The sequence below is a fragment of the Cydia strobilella genome, chromosome 15, assembly GCF_947568885.1.
Source record: "Cydia strobilella chromosome 15, ilCydStro3.1, whole genome shotgun sequence".
Taxonomy (NCBI): domain Eukaryota; kingdom Metazoa; phylum Arthropoda; class Insecta; order Lepidoptera; family Tortricidae; genus Cydia; species Cydia strobilella.
Window position 1 is genome coordinate 964,242 of NC_086055.1, and position 16,180 is coordinate 980,421.

Here is a 16,180-nt window from a genome sequence, read left to right on the forward strand (position 1 = left end):
TTGTCAACCTCTTTGATATATATACTTGACAATTAATTCAGTACAGTAACGTCTAACTGACTTTCATCTTATTGTCACTCGACCAAATATGTAATAGATTTTTAGTAGTTTATTAAATCATTTAATACATGGACTTCCGGTTCGAGCGCCATCTTGATAGTTAGCATCGTGATTAATTACTTTGTTTTTTGCTTATTAATATTGTTTAAAGTGTAATATCGATAGCTTATTATACAGTAAACTAATGTGGTAGTGTGCAGTGAATGGAGAATTAATTTTGAAGCGCGTTTAACCACCATCTTGGAGTCAACGGCCGGTAGTCCACGTGCTTCTTGTAAAGTCTAGCTATCGATTTACAAGAGCTAACAAATCACCGTACACTGTCTTGTACAACCGTACAATTTTTGTCGTTTGTAAACCTCTCAATACCTTGATACTGGCGAAATAGTCCCACTGGGCTGAAGCCATAATTTTAAAAGAAGAAGAAGAAGAAGATTTAATACATATTTTTGATTTTAATAAATGTATTTGACGTATAGGTGTTCGCGGGCTAGGTTTCCGCAACTCGACGTCTTACGATGCGCCTATTTTGCGTGATGGGTTGCCGGCACTACTCCTGCCAACCCAACTCCTCCAAGAAGCCTAGCAGACCCTTGATGTTGCCGACGACTTCTGGGAGAGACCCCGGCGAACCGAGGTATTGTGCCCGGTATTCTGCCACCCCTGGACATTCGAGGATGACGTGGGCGGCTGTCTCTTCTGCCTCCATGCATGCCCTGCAAAGGGGGCTATCTGTAACACGCATGGTTAGTAAGTGTTTGTTTAGTGAGGCGTGGCCAGTTATGGCTCCAGTTAGTAGCCGGAGTTGTGGCCTCTTCAGCAGTCGCAGCCTCCGTGACAGACCTGGGTTGATCGTCGGGAGGGCTTCCTTCGCCTGTCTGCAGGTACCTAGGTTAGTCCAATACTGTTGGTGTTTTACCTTGGTGTTGTGTCGCAGCATGTTCCGGAGCCAGGCATATGGCAGAGGTAGGATTGGCTCCGGTCCTGCCACCTTCAGTTCCGAGCCTCCTCTTGCTAATATGTCGGCTGCATCGTTACCTCGCGAGTTGCTGTGTCCTTTAATCCACTGCAGAGTTACGCTATTGGTGGTACATACCTCTGATAGAGCTTTGTGGCATTCGTAGATTAGCCCTGAGGTCAAAGTATAACTTTGCAGGGCTTGTAATACCGACCGACTATCGGAGAGTATGCGGATGGGGTAGTCCAGTACTTTCCTTGAGACGATTGCGTGTGCTGCCATTATGATGCCCATACATTCTGCCTGGAAGACTGTGTTATGTGCACCAAGTGGTGTCGAGATGTGTATGTTTAGGTCCTCTGAGAATGCCCCAGCGCCAGTGCCTGACCTTGTCTTTGATCCATCCGTGAAGATTCTCAGCTCCCTTGGGTTGAGTCCTTCATGGGGTATGTATTTGACGTAACAAGTTTTTATTTTTCTTCGCGTCAATAGGTTAGTAAAACACTGTGGGAACGAGTAACCCGAAAGTATAAAAAACTCCGTGTATGTTAAATTACGTCATTTTTGCGTCAATGTAATAACATGTACGGGCTTTGTACTTATGTATATAACAATAGCACAAAGGAATCGCAATATATTGCTTTAATGGACACTTATAGGTTCTCCGAATTCTTATGAACGTAATTCATTGTACATGTTCGTTATTAATGTTTTATTTCAATGCTTTTGTTGCTAAATGGGTACTTCTAGTTATGACTGAATTAGAGAACATCGTTTGGTCGTTTTCAGACCATTTATCATTCGCAAAATGTTTTTATGTGTAGGTAATAGTTTAGAAATATAGGTAGCGCTAAACATAACAACTGTAGGGTGCATTCCGGTAAAACATAACAACTGTAGGGTGCATTCCGGTAAAACATAACAACTGTAGGGTGCATTCCGGTAAAACATAACAACTGTAGGGTGCATTCCGGTAAAACATAACAACTGTAGGGTGCATTCCGGTAAAACATAACAACTGTAGGGTGCATTCCGGTAATTCCGAAAGGAAAACACACTAAACAAGTTGCGGATAATTCCGAAACGGGACTTATTATAACTGAATATGAGTGACTTTTAAATGACTTTTGTGATTACCCAAATTCCTAAATTACCGTTATGGCTTAAATAAGAAAGGGGCCGTTGTATTCTTATAAAACATTAACCGAACATTTAACGTTATTTCAAACAAAAACAATTTGACCTTCCTGCATAATCGAGTAATAAGACATCCAATAAAGTTAGTTAGCCCCGAATTCGGATCGGGAGGAAAATTATGCAAACGGCAGCAGATGGCCGATCAATAAACCCGGACCTTTCTAAAAATATTTACATGGAAGTTTAGAATCGCTGGAAAAGGTTGTCACGGGGTCTAGCAATGCGGCAATCGACTAGAGACTACTTAAACTGAAAAAGTGACAGGCCAACAGGCCAATTCTAGTTTTAGTTATTAGATCGTGGGACAACATTAGGAAGTGCCACATTTACATTTCCGCACGCGTGCGGGAATAGTTATTTACGATACAAGTGCGGAAAAGAGGAAATTCGAACGAGTGGCGATAAATTAAAACACGACCGCAGGGAGTGTTTTAAATCGACACGAGTTGCGAATTACCTATTCGCACGTGTATCGTACAACGTTTTTAAGGTTCCGTACCCTAAGGGTAAAAACGGGACCCTATTACTTAACTAAGACTTCGATGTCTGTCAGTCTGTCTGTCCGTCTGTCACCAGGCTGTATCTCATGAAACGTGATAGCTAGACAGTTGAAATTTTTGTATTTCTGTTGCCGCTATAACAACAAATACTAAAAACAAATATTTATATTAAAATAAATATTTAAGTGGTTATGGCAATACAACAAAAGTGATTTTTTTGCCTTTTTTTTGCGTAATGAACCCTTCGTGCGCGAGTCCGACTCGCACTTGGCCGGTTTTTTTAATTTACCAAATATAAATCCTGATATAAAAAACAGATAAAATATTGATTTTTCTGCAAAGTTTTAAAATAAATAACTAATATGTGTTACATTTATTATATTTCTACTCTATTCCGGACCGAGCGGTGAGCAACAACAATCATTACTACGCTGCGCTCGCCGCCAGATATTCTTATGGAAGCGCTAATTGCGACTGAAAAGCGTTTGGCGGCAAAGTCAAGAGACAAATATTTAATCATGAAAACTTTCTAAAAGGGCAATGCAATAAAAAAGCAACATTATTTTCAGAGAATGTTCTCATGGCTTTAAATCATTTTACGGTTTAGACTCACTTGTTTTAGTCACTCGCGCGACATGTTTCGGAGAGCCTAGGTCTCCTTTCTCAAGCACTAATAGTGCGAGCAGCGTTCACGACGACCGTGTATTGCGTACTGGGTAACATGTCGCGCGAGTGACTAAAACAAGTGAGTCTAAACCGTAAAATGATTTAATGTTAGTATGTCTCACAACAGTTTAAATTCGTTTCTCATGGCTTATTTACACAAATTGACAGCTAAATTATAAGCCGATAACATTGTGGTCGGTGTGTCAGTGTGGTCTATGGTAAAATGAACACTAAAACGAAAATAACATAGGCGAAATTGATAGCATTTTTGAAACGACAAAGTGATGGATTTAAGTCTTAAAAAGGCAAAATTATTATCTGCAGACCACGTCAAGAAATGATCGACGAAGTACCCAATCACAAATATTTGGCTACCAAGGTAAGATTAAGTTTGTATAAGAAAAAAAATGTATAAAATAATGATTTTTAAGATTGGTTATTACCGCTTTTATTCTTGGTTATAATAACAGTAGGTAATAATTATTAATAAAATTGTTTTGTTCATAGGTATAGCATTAATTTTTGGCATCAGCGAAGCATTAAATTCAAATACAGAAAGGCATTCTAACGGTACAGACATTATGTTACTATTAGTAATACGAAACTATGTACTATATTATTATTTAGTACATAAATTCTTTGTACAGCACCGGTCTTTATAAATCAGTACACTTTAATATTTTCTCTTTATATTCTCTTGAACTTAACTACTCCTTTTAATATTTAATAAGTGAATTTTGTTAAACAACTCACAAAAGCAACATTGGGTTTCATTTCCATGAAAAAAGTTTCGTTGTGCAGTCCCTTCTAAATTACCTTATTCACTTAACGGCAACACCCTGTAACGGATGCGAATTTATTTGATTTTTCGAACCTTCCTAATCGAGAGAACCATATTACCACTGCTTTGAGCGAAGGCGAACGTTTGGCTAAAACTAAAATGCGCCTACTAAAATTGTGCGATAAGGAGAGCTAAGGCGAAAAATCCTGCGTAAAAAATCGAGATTTCGTACTCTACTGTTTCCTCTTCCAAAACTTCAAAAATCGTTATGAAATTTTTAAAGTCAAAGTCAAAGTCAATATAATCTTTATTCAAATAGGCCTAACAACAAGCACTTTTAAATTGTCAAGTTTTAAATATTACCTTAATCTAAATATCAGAGCAATTTATTGATGCAGTTATTATTATTCTTAAAAACATTGAATTATTATAGATAGGTATGACACACACCAAACACCAAAATTGTATAAAAAATACTAGTCTAGAAACTTTCTAGAATAAAAATCTAAATGTCATTGAATTATCAATTTCATCATTATTAACACAATAATAAATAATTAATTATTTTCAATCACAATCCCACGGTGTTTCATCATTCATGTAGTCTTGTGTGCTATAATAGGCTTTAGAGATAAGTTTACGTTTTACATATTTTTTAATAAATAAAAAAACAACAAAAGCAAAGTCCAACACAGATTGATAATATTAATCTGTGCTGAAAAAAATCATTGCTCTAGGGTCAAAAATCATGGAGGAAAGAGTCGAGTACGTTTGTATGGAGAAATTAACACTCCGCTATCCCCTTGTCATGTCACAAATGTCACGGAGATATTTTATTTTAAAACGGACAGTTTTACACTTACAATTTTGGTTTGACTTCGCACGCCTCTTAGTTATAGTTTCACTTGCCTCATCATCATCATCATCATCATAACTACTTAAGAGCTTTGCTCTTGTCGGTGGAGTAATTGCCAATCCTTTCTTTCCTGAGCCAGTCTTTTGATTTGCTCGTACGATGCATTCTCTTTTACTTGGCTCAGATATGTGATTCTAGGCTTTCCACCGCCTCTCGTCTTTTCAATTTTCCCTTCCAGGATGTTTAGGAAAAAGTTGTCGTTTCGTATTAGATGTCTTAACATCTTGCCTCTCCTATTCCTTATGGAATTTAATAAGCTTCGCCTTTCTCCTACCATATTCAAAACCTCTTCATTCGTCTTTCTTTCAGTCCAACTAATCCTTTCCATCCTCCGCCAACACCACACACACCAAAGCTTCCAACCCTTTTCCGTTTTTCTTCACTTGCCTACGGAACCCTAAAACCCGCAAGTGGAGATGTGCGGCTATCAGAAGCCGATTATTCCATTATTTACGGCGCGTCCGACCCCGCTTCGTTTATCGGACCCATCAATGCGAGCATAATTTATGGAACTATAAATAAAACTATCCAGTGATCGAGTGTTAAAAGGTGATCGCTAGTGATCACTGATCATCAGTGATCATAAATACAAGAACCGACGTAATAAATCCGCGATTCCGATCCGGATTTAAATATATCCGCGCGAGAAGTAACTGTGTGTGCCCTTTTGGAAATATGAGTCTGAGCACTATTTTATCCTTCTTTTTATACCATCATCATCATTATTGGCCACGACATCTATAGCAGGTGATTGTTGCAGCGTCGGGTATAATCAGGTGTTACGGGGAGGTTGATTGCAACGACTGCGATGAGTGAAGAGTCCAATACCAGAGCGGCATCTTCTGCCACAGCAATCACAAACATGACGAGAGTCCAAGGGAGGAGGTCTAGCAGCGCGGAGTCTTTTCTGCCTAAGGTTCTCTAACCAGTCTTCGTCTTCGTCTTCGTTTAAGACTGTCTTTTTATACCACGTCGGTGGCAAACGAGCATACGACCTGCTTGGTAGTAAAAGGTCACCGTAGCCTATGGACGGTTGGACTCAGACTTGTTATTATGATGTAAAAATTGCTTGCTATTGATATCGATTACACTTTCAATAAATCACTACCACGGGTACGTTTCGTTTTTGCCCCCAATAAACCGGACTATGAATTGATGTCAATATTCTCTTACGGAACCTCACTATTATTTATCGATTTCCCTTGTATATAATAAGGACTATATATCATTCATTATTTATGAACGATACGATAAGGCATGCTAAAGATAGTTCCGTAGAAAGAACACTGGAAACAACATGTTCCTTAAAGTACTCGTGTTTGTGATTGGTAAGTAAATTATTAATTTATTTACTTAATTTGATTAAGTAAGAGCCTCTGGAAGTTTTAAGGAGTTGACTTTTCCGTGGAAACTTCGTAGATATCTTCATTAAGCCTAATTCAATTTGAAGAATCTACTAATTGATGTTCAAGTACTGATTAAATTTTCTCTAATAACTGAATTTTAATGTTTTTTTTTTTCAATTAGCTAGTGTTTATCAGTTTGTGGTCACGTACGGTATGAAATAATATAATCACATGTAAACCGTGAACAGGAGGCCAATTCAAACTTACATTGTAACAACATCTAAATGATGTCAGTCGCCCGTGCGTCTCGCTCGCGCCAATACATGTACGGAAAAGTAAGAGTGAAATGTTTGCGCAACAAGCTTTTAAGATATAATTTTGATGTCACAATGTAAGTTTCAATTTGCCTCCCGCTCACGCCAATACATGTATGGATAAGTACGAGCGAAATTGGTTTTTATTCACTATGATAATTATGATGTATTACTTTTTTAATAACAAAACTTCCGCGAGACAGACATATTAAATATATTAATAACGGGTCACTTACGTATTTTAAGTCGAAAAACGCTCGACATGTTTCACTCCGTACGGAGTGGCGCCCGATGACTCGGCTCGGCACCAGTGGCGGCAGGGTGGGCGAGAAACTACCCTCGTTTAGACATGTCGAGCGTTTTATGTAAAATACGTGAGCGACCCGTTATTAATATACTTAATATGATCTACTCTTTGTATTGCTATTGATATCCCAAATAAATATAAATAAAACTTATAAATATTGTATTCTCAAAACAGGAATAAACATCGCAGCAGCCTCTCGCTGCGACCACTTCTACAGAAAAGACTACACCTACATCGACCAGTTCGACGCCTTCTACAAGCTCCACTGGGACTTATCGGGGCAGACCTGGGGCTCCGCCTTCTTGGCCTGCGATGACGAGGGCGCATCCCTGTTTTATCCGAAGACGGCAGAAGAGTGGAGCATTGTGAGAACCCTGGTCGCGCCGATGAAACTCAAGCCTAATGTTACGGAGATTTTTGTTGGGATACATGATGAGTTTGGGCTCGGAGAGTTCATGACTGTTGATGGTAGGTAAAAGTAGAAGTGCCGAAGAATGTGCCTACTTTGCTCCCCACTGGGTTAACAGTTTGAAAACTATGTGTCGTTTTCAAACAAAAGGTACCACATTGTCGTTTGCCATAAGGACGCTCTGACAGGTTTTGCGTATAAAGATACAAGCAATTTTCATCCTTATGGTAAGTGACAATGTGGTACCTTTTGATTGAAAACGTCACATATTACAAACTCATTTAAGTCTTACAACACTAATAAAATCATACCTAGTTGCAATGGTCTAATTTAAATAGGCATATACTTAGGTATATCAACGTACCTACTTACCATAATATAATAATTTTAAAGTTTAATTTCAATTTTGGAGCAAGTAACCACATTTTACGGTACAAACTTTTTTTTGTCTCGAATTGCAACTAAAGGAGATCGAATTTTGGGCTTTTTCATTTCGTATCGTTTATGTAATATTAAAAATTGATGTCGGCATCTGACGAGGAAAAAAGAATATTCTGTCGGACACGAGACTCTGTGGTCATCTAATCATTAGATTCTAATGCCTTAAACATTCGTCCATACAGCGTCTGATCATTAAATTTGGCACAAAAGCCGGAGCGTCTATGGCGCTATCATCCTCAATGTTACAGGCATGTCTACACCATCTCCTCTACCAGATAAAGACCAAGATTTGGAAGGCCAGAGCGCATGCGTGGTGATGGAAATAGATACTGGCGCCTACAAGCTGGAGGCATGTGACACGGACATTATAAAGCCGTTTGTTTGCAAAAAGGTCGAAGAGGTTATTCCATCCTGTCCTACCATCGATCGTGGTAAGTACTGTTCTGTCGTTATTTACAGACCTTTCTTAATTGACGACCAGGCCGGTCCCTAGGTCCTTAAGGCGTGTAAATAAGACAGGAACGCATGAAAAAATTCGAACGCTCCTGCCGGGCTAGCACATGAGTGGCGCGAGAGTACCTCGCCGCGACATAAACTACCCGTGCCCCTTTAATTCATACAGTTAATAAAAGACGGGTAGTCTATCTCGCGGCGAGATACTGTCTCGCCAATCATGTGCTCGGCCTACTGGTAAGCTTCCGTAACTCAGTTTGTTTAAGAGCGGTGTTCCGGAAGATCGCAAGTTCAAGTCTTGCCCGTGTATTTTTCCATTTTTCCTTAAGTAAAAAATTTTTAGTATCACTCGCATTTAATTCTTCCAGGCTACACATACGATAAAAAAACCAAAAAATGCTACAAGCTCAACCAAAGAAAGAAGCCCTGGACCGAAGCCATGCAGACCTGCTTCATGGAAGGCGGGATCCTGGCGGTGGTCACCAGTGCTGACGAGGCGGATGTCATCTTCCAGAAGTTGCCAGAATATGAGGAAGAGTACTTCGTTGGATTTAGGAGACTGTTCCAGAATGGAGACTTTTATACGGTGAAAGGTTAGTTTGGTTTTGATACTTTTGATTTGATAAGTAAAATGTAAATTTTACAGTATGTAGAATTAATTTTACCATTTCTACCTTCCACAATACCTTATTTTTTTATACCACGTCGGTGGCAAACAAGCATACGGCCCGCCTGATGGTAAGTAGTCACCGTAGCCTGCAACACCAGAGATATTACATGCGCGTTGCCGACCCTTTAAAAACCTGTACACTCCTTTTTTGAAGAACCCCATACCCCAAAAAACCTCGTGAAGCCCCTCGGGAAAAACTCGGCAGGGTGCTTATTCCACAGCTGAAGCATCCGCGGGAGGAAATTTCTCTTAAACCGCACAGCACACGACCATTTAGGTTCTAGGGTTCTAGTGAATTCAATTATTGAGCTAATTTGTGTAATAATGTCCTATAATATTTATTTATTGATCATTTTAGGTCAACAATTCGACAACACATTCTACAAACGTTGGCGAAACAATGGAAACGACGAGAACGAATTGAACAACGATTGCGGAACGGTATCGAAGCGATACGACTACAGAGACCTATTCACCGGCACGAGGAATTGTCTCCAACCCGCTGCTTTCGTGTGTGAGATGGTCGCTAAGGCTTAGATTTGGAGGCAGATTTCACTTGTTTTTCGGTGAATCAACTTTTAGAACATTGAAATAAAACTATGAAAACGGATTATATCGCGTATATTGAATTTATAATACATCCCGACGTTCGAACCTTCAACGAACAGCGTTCGTGGTCAACGGGTGACTGAGCAACAATTACAAAGTGCAAAAATACGGACGTGCAAACGTCGGGATGTATTATAAATTCAATATACGCGATATAATCCGTTTTCATAGTTTTATTTCATGATTAACTATCGCGGTAACCGAAGACAATTTTAGAACATTGATTTCGTGTTTTAGACTCCCTAGCAAAGAAAAATGGTTTTTTACAAAACCATATAGATTTATTTACTTTTTTTTGTTTATACGGGCATTATTATATAGGTACATAAGTATTTAATTAACACATTAAAATTAACAACTTGATCAAATAAAAGTTACATTTTGTACGGTAACGCAGCAGAAAAATACAAAAATGGTGTGTCCCTGATTTTTGTTTTTCTGCTGCGTTACCATATAAAATGTAACTTTTGTGTGATCCAGTTGTTAATTTTAATGTGTTCAATTAATACTCATGAATCTAATAATGCCCGTGTAAAAAAAAGAAAAAAAAATCAAAATGGTTTTTAAAAAATATATTTTTCTTTGCTAGGGGTCTTGGGACACGAAATTAAGTGTTCTAAAAGTTGATTCACCCTTTTATGATCACTCTTGAAATCAAATGGCTACAATACCAAAAAATACATACGTTCTACCTGTTTAATCACGAAGCTGCTCTTCAAATTGTATTCAAACACCAAAAATGAATAATCACCAAATATAATTAATGATCACCAAATCTTGAAGAGCAAATTAATTCGCAATTTTCACTTTAAGAAACGACTATGATTACCATATAATGTATACATATATTACCAAATAAAGTATAATGATGCCAAACTTACTAGACCCGCCCACTCAACCCCCTCCGTACACCGCACCGCACGCGCATCAGTTAAATGGGTTAGGTTAGAACTGCGACCCTTTTTTTTATACCACGTCGGTGGCAATCAAGCATACGGCCCGCCTGATGGTAAGCAGTTACCGTAGCCTATGGACGCCTGCAACACCGGAGATATTACACGCGCGTTGCCGACCCTAAAGGAGCCCACTGACTATTAGTCCGCCGGACGATATCGGCCTGTCAGTTGTTCGGAACTGTCAAATTTTTGTTCTAACTGACAGGCCGATATCGTCCGGCGGACTGATAGTCAGTGGGCCCCTTAACACTCCTCTCCCTCGTTGAGCTCTGGCAACCTTATTCACCGGCAGGAACACAACACTATGAGTAGGGTCTAGTGTTATTTGGAAACTAACAGAAACGAAAACAATGTAACCTCGTAACCATACAAAATTTTCCTATTTTTTATATGAACCTTGTTGTATAGTAAATTAAGATGGATTTCGTATGTTTGAGAAAGCAATGAAACAAAAGAAATGCGACTTTCTTTGGTTTATGGAAGGTTCTAATTAGATTGAAACGGAAGTGTAGGTAGGTACACTGTAATGCAGATTGGGTCTACAATGATAAATGTTGTGTAGTTGTAGTACCAATTTTACTGACCCGTTTTCACATGAGTGTATTTCAAAAGGAAAAATGTCAATAATAGTACATTACTACAGAGGCCGGGAAGTAAGGGGTTGCCGGCCGAATGCATATATACGGCCGAACGTAGTGAGGCCGGATAGTTATGAGGCCGACAACCCCTTTTCACGCCGATGTATGTATAGTGCTTTTCTCAAACATGCAATGAAATAAATAAAGAAATCTCCACGAAATCAAAGTTTTAATTCTAAAGAAACTAAAAGTAAACTAGGCACAAAATATAACTACCACTTGTACCTATCTTTATCACACGTGTCGTATATTTTACACATGTAGTTAATCAATTTATTACACAAATGTTCAAAGGTATATTTATGTATCTTTGATTTTTCGCCTTGCATCCTTCTGACTGTAGTTTTAGCCACATAACTAAGATTACATCGTTTTTTATGTTGATATTATGCTTCACATACATCGTTGCCTTAAACATGGAGTATAATTAACAGGTATTCATTTAATATTTTCGTCGGAACTCATATTAAATAACACAATAAACAACGCACAATAAATCCAATAAAATATAATTACAGATACACAATGAAAAATGTTCAACTTTACCTCCAAAACGATTAAAAAACCACCAACGCGTGTTTGAGTAGACATTTTTACCGCTAATATTTAAATGAAATATGTTTGTCAAAGGACTGCCTCATTTCAAACATAGACAGAGATAATCATATTACTTTGTCTTACACTGGTACTAGCACCCAAAAGAAAAGGATGAGTATAGTTTTTTTGTTCTTATTTACTGACAAACTGGTTTGACCAACTATATTTTAAATCTGTATTTGTAAGTAAATTTGTAATTAAATATTATTGGAATTTGTTAATAATGTTTTATTTATATATTTTTTGTAAATTCGATACAAATAAAACTGCAAAATATATAATAATCGTTTATTGTTTTTTTTAAGGGGTATTGGCAGAATGTCATTCCGAACCATAAGCAAATATTGGTTATAATTCTTTTTTTTTGGCTGAATGCCATGATGCTGTGTCTCAAATATATGTGAAATGGAAATTAAAAAAGAGCCACTTCCCGGCCTAGGCCTGCAACTTTGTATGAAATTTCATTACAGGCCCCTCGTCTAGCCGCGCCGGAGTCGTGATACTTCCCAGCCTAATATAAAGAACGTAATATCAATATTACATAGCATGTTTGAGAAAAAAGTAATGTTTTTTATATTTTATGTTTAATTAAAGGCACATTTTTATACAAATACAATACAAAAGGCGGTTTCATTTACCTAACTCGCCCACGGGATAATGTTTCCTAATTTAAACAACGAAGAAATTAATCAAAGCCTCCCACGGTATTGTTACGGTCATTGCTTCTTGTGTTGGTAAATAGATATCTTTTTATTTTTATTTATTTTTATATTTATTCTTAAAAATAATAACTTTTAAAATTTTAATTAATAATAACAACATATTAGATGTCGCTTTTTGTGGCGACCCATACTGTGGGGCCGAGTCACCGTCTGCTGGAAATAAAATTGTATACCATTTTATTAGGCAGGCGTCCGGTTATCCATACTAATCCATACTATCCATACTAATATTATAAATGCGAAAGTCTGTCTGTCTGTCTGTCTGTGTGTTCCCTCTTCACGCTTAAACCGCTGAACCGATTTAGATGAAATTTGGCATAGAGATAGTTTGAGTCCCTGAGAAGGACATATGATAGTTTTTATCCCGAAAATCATCCCTTAATAAAGTAAAAAGCGGGGTGGAATTGAGATAATTAACGAAGTGCCTGCTAATTTGTGCGCATAATATGCTCAAATTTAGATTGCTATGAGAATTTTTCCAGGCGCTATACTTTAGCTGCTGTTACTAAGTCCGCGCAGACGAAGTCGCGGGCAAAAGCTAGTATCCTATACAGCGTACTAGCGACCTGCCCCGGCTTCGCACGCGTAGTTCAACTAATTTACACAAAACCTTTACAAATAATACATATAAACCTTGCTATTGAATCACTGTATCTATTAAAAAAAACGCATCAAAATCCGTTGCGTAGTTATAAAGATCTAAGCGTACATCGGGACAGACGGACGGACAGACAGCGGAAAGCGACTTTGTTTTATACTATGTAGTGAAATAGCCCAGTATTTAGTCCATCGCTTTTATTTCACTTAATAGCCTAGTTCATTTTTAGGGTTCCGTACCCAAAGGGTAAAAACGGGACCCTATTACTAAGACTCCGCTGTCCGTCTGTCCGTCTGTCCATCGGTCCGTCTGTCCGTCTGTCCGTCTGTCCGTCTGTCTGTCACCAGGCTGTATCTCATGAACCGTGATAGCTAGACAGTTGAAATTTTCACAGATGATTTATTTCTGTTGCCGCTATAACAACAAATACTAAAAACAGAATAATATAAATATTTAAATGGGGCTCCCATACCACAAACGTGATTTTTTGCTGTTTTTTCCGTAATGGTACGGAACCCCTCGTGCGCGAGTCCGACTCGCACTTGGCCGGTTTTTTTAGATTTCACGTCTTCCAAAAGGTCCGGAAAAAAATCATTTATTTCAAGTGAGATACCTTGGTTAGTGAAGTTTATGACATAGCAACTAAATGTCAGCGCAATTTCTTGTTTCAATTTGACACCAAATTAGTATAATATCTCAAATCTCTGAATCGCACCTTAGAACCTTTCAATAACTCCTTCATGTCAATTTCACTAAATTAAATCTTCAAGTCACCGACAAACTTCAAAATCGGACCTAATTTAAGTTGCAAAACTTTATTCCCTGTTTATTGAACGAAGTGGTTAATTGAGGCCAAAGGCACGCAGATTAATTCATAAATTCAGTTAAAAATTCAAGTGGAAATCGTTGGCTAATGAAGTTAATAAGAGTGATTTTAATTAATTCCGACGTTTTCTCGACCGCTGGTGGCCGGAGGACGTTTTCTAACAAGAATGTTTTTTAACAAATTTTGATGTGACGAGTTTTTACGTCCTTGAATGCTTGTATTTCCTTGTTTTCTTTGCACGTGGAAGTACAAATATGGTGAGTGGCAGGGCTATTAAATGAAAAAATACGTACAAGTAAAAGAAATTATTTTTTCAGAGAAACCAAAACGTGGGTGTAGGTTGGTAAATAGGTACTATGGTTAAGGAAGAAAACTTAATAAAAAAACGTATGTTATAGTACAGTCGCCATCAGATATATCTAAGCGGCCAAGGTGTTCACAAATATCTCAAGAAAGCCTCATTTATCAAGACGATAAAGTGCATGTTTAGATATTTTTAGCACCGTCGTCATTATGACGTCAGCGACGTCATAATTAAGTCATTATGACGTCGCTGACGTCACTGCTACCTGGGAGATATATCTGATGACAATAAGATTTTACGGAACCCTCCCGGCAAAAAAACAAAGTAAACCTTATGATATGACGTATGTCACATTTAATAATAAAAAATACTTTATTGTTACCAAATTTTACTGTACTTATAGTTAGTTATACCCAGGTAGCAAAATGACGTAACATGACGTCAGCGACGTCACAATGACGGCATTATTACGTCATTATGACGTCGCTGACGTCATTTAACGTCATTTTGATACCTGGGTACCACCGTACCATAATAAACAGTTACACGTGTATTTCAACAACTCGAAGCAAAGTCCGCAAAAACTTTGAAGCAAACTTTATCAGTAGTTATTTAGTAAAGCTTATATAAACCTTAGTAGCCATAAGGGAATGATTGAGAGGCCCTATGGGCCCTCAGGGATTGGTCATTTATTGGCCCCATCCATCTTGTGCCGTGGATATCGACAGGGCCTTACATACAGAAATATAAGTAAAGAAAAAGTGGTACCTAACTCCATCAGTTTTCTTACCTAAACGCGAGTTTCGTAGTCGACATCTAGCGTCATGTAGCGGAGTTTATCAGCACTGCTAGTTGACAATAGATGTCGCGACGAACGAAAACTATAACCGGATTAACCGGAACTCTATTTTCAACTCCTTCTGCTTGTAATATTAGTTGTGATTAGTTGTAAATTGTTTTAGCGGCACATTTTTCGTCAGAGTAGCGACACTTGTGACATCTATAGGGAGCGTGCATAAACTGTAGGAGGCAGCACAGGCGACGTCAGATTTTTGGCGCGAGGAGTAAATGATTATGCTTCCAAAGTAGCCCACAAGATGGCAGCAGTTGCTTTGGCGTGAAGTGTCAATGTACATGTTTTTGGTTCCGATTTAGGCCACAAGATGGCAGACCCTCCAACGCGCACGGTCCCTATTATTGGTGCTGACTGTACGAGTACCTACCCAATATATAGGTTTCGTTTTCAAGTTAAATTATATGCAGGAAATTATTCACTAATACATAATTAATCTGTTTAGAATTCCAAAGCAATAGGTATCTGAAAACTTCCTACACCCAAGTGAACCTAACTTCAATTAAATTACTCGAATCATAACTTACCTAACTGGGACGGAGTTCTAAACAGCTTTTAACGTATTGCGTCGTCAACTTTAACTTTATTAAAGGTGATATTCCATTTGCGAAAGCATTGCAGTGCAGCATTGCTGGCGACAGCATTGCTGCGTTGCTTGCCATACCCCTTACAGCACGAAGAATTTATTTTTGAATTTATTATTTAAAAACGAATTTTTCGGTGCATTTAAGCCCTCTAGAAAGACAAAAAAATACAAAAAAAAATCCTCCCCACTCCCGACATTGTCAAAACCCACCCGCACGATCGTTTCATTCCGTCACGACCCCTAGTAAAGATTTTATTTTTTAGGTAGGTAACCTTACGGTAGTTTTAGTAAATAATACAATATAAATGGGTAATTAAACGTTTATTTATCAGTTTGTTGACTTGGTACATTTTTGGCATGAAAAAACTTAAAAAAAAACTTCACATCACTCAATAATTAACTTAAAACTGCCTAATGAACGCTATAATTTGTCAAATTCGACATTACAAGTCATGACATGAACAATAAAAATA

At 38.0% G+C, this 16,180-nt stretch overlaps 1 protein-coding gene and 2 long non-coding RNA genes across 3 annotated transcripts in view; 2 read left to right on the forward strand and 1 right to left on the reverse strand.

Annotated features, from left to right (window-relative positions):
• Positions 1 to 16,180, reverse strand: part of LOC134747790 (uncharacterized) — a 302,451-nt gene that overhangs the window by 13,670 nt on the left and 272,601 nt on the right. The window lies entirely within an intron of this gene.
• LOC134747789 (uncharacterized) overlaps positions 1 to 16,180 on the forward strand; it is a 106,047-nt gene that overhangs the window by 13,594 nt on the left and 76,273 nt on the right. The gene's annotated exons all lie outside the window — the stretch shown is intronic.
• Positions 6,328 to 9,561, forward strand: LOC134747702 (C-type mannose receptor 2-like). The gene is made up of 5 exons (XM_063682313.1): positions 6,328 to 6,406; positions 7,220 to 7,513; positions 8,144 to 8,326; positions 8,717 to 8,941; positions 9,377 to 9,561. Exons 1-5 carry the CDS (start codon positions 6,376 to 6,378, stop codon positions 9,553 to 9,555), a joined length of 912 nt encoding a protein of 303 aa, XP_063538383.1. The 5' UTR covers positions 6,328 to 6,375; the 3' UTR covers positions 9,556 to 9,561.

Excerpts from the sequence above, each read along its gene's own strand:
- LOC134747702 (XM_063682313.1), top strand. The coding sequence starts at position 6,376 with ATGTTCCTTAAAGTACTCGTGTTTGTGATTG. Across the intron at positions 7,514-8,143 it reads AGAGTTCATGACTGTTGATG|GCATGTCTACACCATCTCCT; the intron begins GTAGGTAAAAGT and ends TCAATGTTACAG. Across the intron at positions 8,327-8,716 it reads CTGTCCTACCATCGATCGTG|GCTACACATACGATAAAAAA; the intron begins GTAAGTACTGTT and ends TAATTCTTCCAG.